Below are 9,432 nucleotides of genomic sequence, written 5' to 3' on the forward strand. Positions count from 1 at the left end.
GGAAGGATTCAACAATCCGTTGTGATCTCGGTAAGAGCGAGCAGCCTTTGCAGGGGCGCTTGCTGTGTGACGTCATGTAACCCACGCAACCCTGCGCGCGACGTCACTCGGCATTTCTCGGCACCGGGGTGCGCGTGACGTGACGTCACCCACGCGACAGGTGGACGCCACCGCAACCGTGCGAAACGCGAGCGAGTGACGTCACTGACAATATGAGAAGGCGGGGGTACTTCATATTCTTAGTTCTTTCGGTAAAGTAAAAAAATGAAAATTTATGCAAACCGACACACCTGAAGACGACCGTTTGTGTTATGGTCGAAACGTCGTGAGAATTTTTATTGTTTTATATATATTTTATTATTTTATTGTTTCCCTTCAACGTGACTTTACCGAAAGAACTAAGAATATGAATTACTGCAGTCACGAAAGCTTTAAATCAAAATTTAAGGCGGGGGTACTTTCGCGTGTGACGTCACGCGCACCAGGAAGTGTGCGTGACGTCATTCGCTAAGTACACGTGGTAACGTCCGTGCCGCACGTGGCTCCACTTTGTCCCTGAGCCACGGGACCCCGACGCGTCTCATCTCTCCTCTTGCTCGGGGTGGTTGGGAGTGGACCCGCGATGGCGTCAGACCTGAAGGAGCTGAGCAAGAAGGTGACTGCTGCTGCTGCTGAATCGTGACTCCGTTGCACCGTGGTGTTTGTTTGCGACTGTTCACTCATCCGCCAAGCGTCGCTCGCCAGCTTGAACACGCAGGCTCATTCTACTGCGTTCCTTCGCCGCGGTTTGAGTCGCCACGATTCATTCACCGCGGTCCACTCATTCGCCCCGCGGCATTGCCGTTCGCTTATTAGCTGTGGTTCGCATATTCGCACGGGTTTACTTTCACCAATTCAAGCTGCTTCGCCGAGTCACAGTTCACTCCTGCGCTAGGTTCACCCAACGCGTTCATTTATACTGGTAGGAACGAAGTTGTAAACTGAGTGTACCAGCCTGCAATAGATGAATGTGTCCGTCCGTCCGTCCCCTTTCAATACTTTAACGAAGTGAAATCTCGTGCTGTTGGGGTGTAAAAATAAAATTGCGCAAAATTCCAATGTTCCTACCAGCCCACCCTGCAGGGACCTGTTATTGGTGCCATCTACAATTCTACATCGTTCATTCACCAATGTACAACGATAACTAAGCCAGACTACGCCTCCTTTCCCATATATGTCTCTTCACGTAAAATGTTTTAAGTAATTTTTGTTACGCATTCCATCGGCCACGCGGGCTTTCGAAAGTGCAATTTGCGAGCAATCATTGATTTAACGCGCGAAACTCTTAGACTGGTTTTCGACATTTAGTGGCTCGTCAGTAGAGTTAAGCTTGTAGCCTGACAACAAAGTCAGAGTCTTGTAACGTTCTAACCTGCCCCTACTGGACATCTGTGAAAAAGAGCTTCATAGCTCACCAGATTCTTCCAGTATAAATACATATTCTGATTTCGACTTATGCCTATCAACCGCTCTAACCGTCTATGAGACTGCTGTGCCCTCTGCCAGGCTATACTGGACCCGGTCCTGGACTCTAACCATGACGCGTGTTGCGCAGGTGCGGGACCAGACGGTACTTTGCGAGGAGCTTGCGGGGCTGGCCGCTGGCAGGGTGAGTGAACCCCACTCGGATCCATCATCATCATGACTGCGCCTGTCAATGCGGGAGGGGTTGGCCACACATTGGCTTCTGATGATGCTGAATGCGGCCTTTGGGGTGACGGTGGTGAATGTGGCATTGGGGTGACTTGGGTATTGGCCCCAGTACGCAGGGTGGACTGGCAATGGGCATGCAAGGGTCAGGTAAGCGATAGTTATTGAATCAAGTGGAGGAATCCGAAGAGCAATGAAGCTCTTATTGGGCAGGCACAGGGGCAGGTAAGCAAATAATAATGTCATTTGTAACTCGCACGATATTTCACAGACATACATGGCTGTGACCCTGAGGCGTGGGATAATTAAGGGACAGGCTTGGAAAAGTTGATTGGGAATGCAGGTGGCAGCCAGTGGGCATGCAGGAAGATAGCTCATGGGCATGCAAGGGATAGTTTATGAGGAGGACCGTATCATCAAGAAGCACGTAAGAGACAAGCAGAGGATTGGTATGAGGCACGTGAGGGACAGGAGCGCTAGGCACCCATGCCCTGGCCTGTTGTTGTCTTCACAGAGCGTCTACATGCAGCAGCCAAACAGCGACATCTTCTTCCTGGCAGAGAAACCCCAGATGCTGAGCAAGTGCAGAAGTGAGTGGCAGGGTTCGCCGTAGCCCGGTTTACCTTTCACTGACCCGTAATCTTACACCAAAACCCTAACCATACTCCTGACTTATAATCGTGGCTGTAACCACCGACCTTACATCCACTCATAACGCTAACCCCGAATACTGGCGTTATGGTTCGTGCATTGAATTAACACACGGGTGACCTTGCAGCGAGTTTAGAAGTTCCGTGAAATCTCCGTGTAATCCACCGACCTTTGCCTGCAAAGCATCTGATCGCAGGCGTGTGTGCGCTTCCATGTTCAGCTCGGTCTGTTGTGAGATGGTGTAGGTATCCTATGCGCTCTGTCCCCTGGCCTCTGGTCGCCGTCTCAATCCAATCTCTGCATCACCTCTGTCCACCCAGAAACGCTCGACGACCTCAAGCAGCAGGAGAAGAAGCAGGAGGCAGCGCTGGCGAGCAGCACCGCCGAAGATTCTCACAAGCGGCGCTCCTTCCACTGACGTCTGTGCGGGCGGAGGAGCAGACCCAGGCGCCCGCCATGTGCGGGATCTTCTGTGCGGTGGTGCCGCACGACCCCGCGATCCCTCGACCCGATCCCCTGCCCGACCGATTGACCCGGGACCTTTTGGAGGGGCGGGGGCCCGACCTTGGCGGGCAGCTGACGGTGGTGGCGACGCCTGACGACGCCGGCGCCGGGACGGGCGCCAGCTTCGAGCTGCGGTTTCTGGCACGAGTACTGCACCTGCGGGGCGACTCGCCCGAGCCGCAGCCGGCGGTGGACGCTCGGGGAAACGTGCTGCTGTGGAACGGCGAGGTGTTTGGGGGGCTTGAGGTGCCCCCCGGAGAGAGCGACACGAGCGTAGTGCTGCGAGCGCTGGCTGGTGACGGTGGCGACAGTGGCAGCGATGGCGTCGACAGTGCCATCGTCTCCACGCTGAGCCTCGTACGGGGCCCCTGGGCGCTGCTCTACTACCAGCGTGCCAGCCGATGCCTCTGGTTCGGCAGAGACTGCTTCGGTCGCCGCAGCCTCCTGTGGCTGTTCCCGGAGGCTGGTGATGCTGGTGATGGCGGTGGTAGTGGCGGTGGTGGTGGCACGGTGGATCCTCGCTGGTTTGCCATCAGCTCTGTGGCATCACAGCAGGTGCCTGCCGGTGCACGGTGGTCAGAAGTTCCAGCTGATGGAGTCTACAAGGTGCATCTGGGGAGTGGTGGTAGCGGTGGTAGTTGCCTCCATGTTGAGTGGTTTCCCTGGCGCTGGAGCCCACCGGAGTTGGCTCCACCATCTGGCGTGGATGGAGCTGCCAGAACGACGCCCGACACCCAGGACGACTCCTGCCACTGTCACTCGGGATCCCCTCTCGACACGACCCCCCGTCCATTGGGAGGGACGAGAGGAGAGACTCCGACCGAAGAGGATGGAAGAGCGGAGGAGTTGCCGCCGTTCTTCTGTGTGACAAAGAGCAAAGCTTACCCGGGACTTCGCTCATTTGTGCCACCCATGAACATGAGCGTGCCGCAGTCCCCGAGCGCCCACCCTCAGGGCCCACACCCTCAGGCCCCCCACCCCCAGAGCCCCCACCCCCAGGACCCCCACCCTCAGGGCCCCCATCCTCACGGTCCCGGCCCGCTAGGCCCCGACGTGATCTCGGAGCGCATGGTGGCCGCTCGGCAGTTGGTGGAGGCTCTGGATGAGGCCGTGCGTGTGCGATGCATCCCAGAGAATTGTGGCGGCGGTAGCGGCAGCAGCGGAGCAGGAGAAGGCGGCGTTGGCGTTGGCGACGGCAGCACTGACGATGGCGGGGGCGCGGGTAACGCCGGTGGTAGCACCAGCGGCTATGGCGGAAATGGTGGTAGCATTGCCGGTGAGGCTTCGGTGGCCGTGCTCTTCTCGGGCGGGCTCGACTGCATGGTGCTAGCGGCGCTGGCTCACCGCCACGTCCCGGCCCATGAGCCCATCGACCTCCTGAATGTCGCTTTCGAGTGCCGGCGACGGCCGCTGGGCGGTGCGGTGGCTTCCGGTATCGGCAGGCGCCATCGAGGCCACGGGAAGAACTCGCGGAAGCCGGCGGGGGCACGGAAAGGCGACCCTCCAAAGAGGGGGGCGCCAGCTGCTCAGGTGGCGAAGGATGAGCGCAGCAATGGAGACGGGAGTGCAGCACCGCCGGCGGAGAGTGGGGCTGGTGAAGAGGAGATGGAGATTGGAGGGCGGGACGGAGGACCGTTTGATGTTCCTGACAGGTGAGACTGCTCAATCAGTCGATCATGATGTTTTATTTCAAACCAAGTGAGACTAAATCTATAATTGTGGAATACTTTTATGTTGTCGGCCAACCAAGTCGCCCTTGAAACAGAACTTTCTGAGCTCAATGGGATTTGCTCGTTCAGATGTCACTCACTGCTGATGTTAGTTGGTGCCAACATTCGAACTTAGTTGGCCGGGTACACAGCGTGGTACGTTAGGCACTACGCTCGCATAGGGAGAAATATATAACTTAGATTTTCGCGAAAATACAAAAAAATATTTATTCGCAAGTAGAGGTGGTGCGTTTTCACCTGCTCCGCGATTGAACAACAACAAAGCGTCACTCGTTCTCGCCCTCCGTCGGGGGTGCCCGTGCCAGGCTAAGTGCACGAGCGGGGCTGGAGGAGCTGCGGACGCTGTTTCCCCACCGCCGCTGGCGCCTGCTCGGGGTGGACGTGCGTGCAGATGAGCTGGCGTCCGCCCGCGCTCGCCGCATCGCCCACCTCGTCCACCCGGCGCGCTCCGTGCTGGACGACGCGCTGGGATGCGCCCTGTGGTTCGCCGCACGCGGTCGCGGAGAGCTCCTCCTTGACGAGGGGGACTGGGAGGGAACCCCTCCGAGTGAGCCGGGGTCACCGCCGCCAGGGTCCACCACCGCCGCCGCCGCCGTCACGATGCCCGCTGGACCGGAGCTGTTTGTGAGTCGAGCCAAGGTGAAGTCCAGTTGCTGAGTAAAAATAATGTCGTTTCGCGTCTCAACGTTCTTGCAGTAGATTGTGCTACCTTGGTTGTTGACGCTGCCATGGTGTAATGGTTGGCACACTGTACTGGTGATCCGCATGTCGCCGGTTTGGTTCAATCTCACGGAGTGGTAGTTGAAACAATGACCACTCGCCCCCCCCACCCACCAACAAGCTAGTCATTCGCCCAATGGCTACCAGAGCCTCCGATCCCACAAATAATGGCGGAAGAAAATAGTGAGGTTCTTTTGAAATTGATCCGGGGTTGGATTGGGAGCCAGTAGAGGGATTGGGCTGGTTGGCGGTTCACCAACCCTTTCCTCCAAAGCACCAGATCACAGGCATGCACTACCACCACCATGCCGGGCTTGCGTTGTGCCCCATCTCTGTGCCATCGAATGGGGCACCGCGGTGGCGAGATGTTATCTCCCTCACCTGGTATGCATGAGGTCGTGGGTTCGATCCCGACCCCGACACCTGTATATTTGGAGTTTGCTTGTTCTCCCTGTGGTCGCGTGGATTTATCTTCGTGTCTTCCGGTTTTTCCCTCCACATTTAGAATAAACGTGCGTTTTAGAGTATTTGGCTGCTATAAATTTCCACGCGATAAGCCACTTCGTTGAGCTATCATTTGTGATAGCCAGGTCGCCTTTGAAAAATAGCTATCTCGCTCAGTGTGGGCCTTACATGGTAAAATAAAAATAGTTTGAATAGTTTAATGTGATGTGTTCCAATCCACGAGCCTCACTTTTTGGTGCTTCGCTCCTCTTCTTCCTCAACCCCCCCCCCGTCAGGTTTTGCTGAGCGGTCTCGGCGCGGACGAGCAACTCGCTGGATACTCACGGCACGCAGCACGGTTCCGGCAGGGAGGCTGGAGCGCCCTGGCCGCCGAACTGCGCGCCGAGTTGGGCCGCATCGGACGCCGGAACCTCGGGCGGGACGACCGCGTCACGGCCGATCACGGCAAGGAGGCCCGGTGAGCAGTGGGCACCACCGGCATTCGTCATCGTCAGCCGTGATCTTTCCACTGCTGGATGAAGGCCTACCCCAACCCTGTTTTGGCTGCCGCTTGGACATTCGTTTTTTTTTACCTGCTTATTTAAGAACGCCTCCCTGGGTCAGCATTGAGATGTTTGGCAAATTTTGTTTTCGTCAGAGTTCTGCTTGGCAATGGTCTTGGAGCCCATTCCAGCCTTGTGTAGGTCTACAATCTTGTCCCTGACATCCTTGGAGAGCTCTTTGGTCTTGGCCATGGTGGAAAGTTTGGAATCTGATTGATTGATTGCTTCTGTGGACAGGTGCCTTTTATACAGGTAACAAGCTGAGATTAGGAGCACTCCCTTTAAGAGTGTGCTCCTAATCTCAGCTCGTTACCTGCACAAAAGACACCTGGGAGCCAGAGATCTTTCTGATTGTGAGGGGGTCAAATACTTATTTCCCTCATTAAAATGCAAATCAATTTATAACATTTTTGACATGCGTTTTTCTGGATTTTTTTTGTTGTTATTCTGTCTCTCACTGTTCAAATAAACCTACCATTAAAATTATAGACTGATCATTTCTTTGTCAGTGGGCAAACGTACAAAATCAGCAGGGGATCAAATACTTTTTTCCTTTACTGTACGTACGTACAACACGATCACAGGCCGTGCGTTGCGGAGCGCGGCGCTGATTGCCGGGTCTGTGGGTTGGTGCGACGGTGCACGCGCGTTGTGGCTGTGCCGCCAGGTTCCCGTACCTGGACGAGGCCGTGGTGTCCCAGCTCTCGGCGTTGCCGGCGCACGTGAAAGCCGAGCCCGGCGCGGCGCGCGGCACGGGCGACAAGCTGCTGCTGCGCCAGGCGGCGCTCGTGCACCTCGGCCTGGCCGAGGCCTCCGCTCGGCCCAAGCGCGCCCTGCAGTTCGGCTCTCGCATTGCGCACATGGAGGGGGGCGGCGGTGGCAGCGGCGGCGGCCCAAGGGAGCGTGGGTCCGATTCCTGCTCGCGGCTGGTGCAGCAGCACCACCCCTCTCCTGAGTGCGTCTGATGGGAGGAGACGCGGTGGCTGCGCGTTTCCCTGTGCATGAGTGTAAAGCGTTTTAAGGGGGGGATGGTGGTTGTGTTTTGGCAGGGGGGACGTGGTAGCGGCTGTGCTTGAGAATGGAGGCAGTTGTGTTTCAAAATGTTGATAGTGTTTTAGTGAGACTGAGAAATGTCACTCTGAAATGGCCGGCCATCTGGCCATCTGGTGGGGTGTTTGATGAGGGTGGCTATTTCTTTGGGGGGGGGGGGGCCTGACGGCTGCGTGCAAGAGTTAAAAATACTGCTTTGTATGAGAGATACAGCTGTCTCAAAGTGATGGCTGCAAACGACAATAAATAATAATCCCATAATGTGAGAGGAAATGTTTGCCTTTATAACCACGTGAGAGACAACATTCTCTTTGCAAGGAAGACCAGGGATGAAAAGCAATGGATGTTACAGAAATATCTCAATAAAAGGGAACGTAGATGAATCCAACGTTTCTTGAGTTTCATAAAAGGCAAAAATGTGTACAAGAATGAAAGCTGATAAACAGATCAGGGCTGGCACTAGAGGGGTCCACATTTATAATTGTGCGTTTAGAGCTATCATTTCTGGCCAGGTAACTTCTACTTGGTTCAGTGGGTACCTTACCAGGTCAAATAAATAAAAAATAGTTTAGGTGCTGGGGTAGGCCCTGCATCACCAAATATCGCTGCTTTGACCTTTCTCGTGGCTAGAGGTCTTCGCAAAGGTTAGCCAAGTGTCGCAGTCTTGCGAACCAACAAATCCTATCTTCGCTCACCTGCACACGAGCCGATGTCATAGCTCCCATCTCTGGGTGGATGACTTCCCGGGAGCGTTCCTTCCTTTGCCTGCCACTACACCGTTAGTCTCAACTCCTCCCCGACCATCTCTTCGGGCGACGTTTTGGTTCAGCACGCACGCACGCAAGTTGGGAATGAAGGTCACGAATAAGCAATGGGAATTCAGAACTTGAGGATTTCATCTTCTATACGCAGATACGAGGATTGGCCAGCGGGTGGCGTGAGATGCCCAGTGGCGCGGTGAGACGACTAAAGGCAGTGGATTTTTGTTGTCACCAGTTTCTAACCAATGATTCAAAACGCCAAGCCACCAGCATTCACGCAGCACCGTCAATGATGCAACAAGTTAACATGATTTGGGTTTTTTTTTATTGACCAGTGTTGTGAGAAAGTGTCGTAACTTGCTGGATGTACTCTCCAGCTAAATGCCGTGTCCATTTAAATGTTGTGAAATTACATTAGAGCAGTTTTCTTCACCAGTTTTCAGAGTGGGTTTTCGGGGGTGGGGGGGGGGGGGGTCACTTTCGCCGATAAGACATCATCAGTGTCAGGGCCGATACACATTTGAAGCCATTTTTGGGTTTGACAGCAGCACGATATTTTAATACACAATGGACAGGAACGACGAGTACACAGGGCTCGCATAATGCGCCTTGACTCAGAAGCGTGGTCATCACATCTACGCCTCTAAGCAACGAACCAGGTCATTACTGGCGAAACGTCGTACTCTGATTGTAAATGTTTTGGCTTGGCTCTCCAACACACCGGTGCTGCTGTACCAGTGACGAATTTGCCACGTTCTGTTTACGTGACAACCCTTACTAGTTGGCTGTGTCGGGTGGTGGCGGGTTTTAGGGAGCCGTCCATAAATGACGTCACGCACCTAGGGTGGGGGGGGGGTCAGACATTTGTGACGATGTGTGACGAGGGGGGTGGGTTTGAGAAATGTGACGTCACATCAAAATGCTCAACTTTAAATAAATTGAAACAACACGTTCCACAATTAAATAGACTGTTTAATAAATACTCTTACCTACGTGACTTTACCGTTTAAAAACAAAGAGCATGAATCCTTGCAGTCACGAAAGCTTCAAATCTAGAATTTTTAATAAATGTTTTCTCCTACAACATCAGAGTGCAGCTGTACATTAAAAGCGCGCTACAATGACAATAGTTTAAAGCGATTTGAAGCATGTTTTTTTTGGGGGGGGGGCAGAGCATTGTGACGTCATTTGAGGGGGGGGTCTGACTTTTTGTGACGCCGTGTGACAAGGGGGGGGGGTCAAAAATCGCGTGACGTCATTTATGGACGGCCCCTAACGACACATTTATGCGATCTAACCCAAAAAAACCTCGTGGATGCT

At 54.4% G+C, this 9,432-nt stretch overlaps 2 protein-coding genes across 2 annotated transcripts; both read left to right on the forward strand.

Moving 5' to 3' along the window:
- Window positions 1–470: 470 nt before the first annotated feature.
- ASDURF (ASNSD1 upstream open reading frame) lies at window positions 471–2,796 on the forward strand. Its single transcript, XM_076068065.1, has 4 exons — window positions 471–655; window positions 1,595–1,648; window positions 2,204–2,279; window positions 2,661–2,796. The coding sequence occupies exons 1-4, from the start codon at window positions 623–625 to the stop codon at window positions 2,756–2,758; spliced, it is 261 nt and encodes an 86-aa protein (XP_075924180.1). The 5' UTR covers window positions 471–622; the 3' UTR covers window positions 2,759–2,796.
- ASNSD1 (asparagine synthetase domain containing 1) lies at window positions 2,797–7,734 on the forward strand. Its single transcript, XM_032957273.2, has 4 exons — window positions 2,797–4,496; window positions 4,880–5,213; window positions 6,035–6,216; window positions 6,969–7,734. The coding sequence occupies exons 1-4, from the start codon at window positions 2,797–2,799 to the stop codon at window positions 7,264–7,266; spliced, it is 2,514 nt and encodes an 837-aa protein (XP_032813164.2). The 3' UTR covers window positions 7,267–7,734.
- Window positions 7,735–9,432: the final 1,698 nt, after the last annotated feature.

Source organism: Petromyzon marinus, chromosome 19 (assembly GCF_048934315.1).
Source record: "Petromyzon marinus isolate PM22_M1 ecotype Great Lakes invasive population chromosome 19, UKy_Petmar_22M1.pri1.0, whole genome shotgun sequence".
Lineage (NCBI taxonomy): Eukaryota > Metazoa > Chordata > Hyperoartia > Petromyzontiformes > Petromyzontidae > Petromyzon > Petromyzon marinus.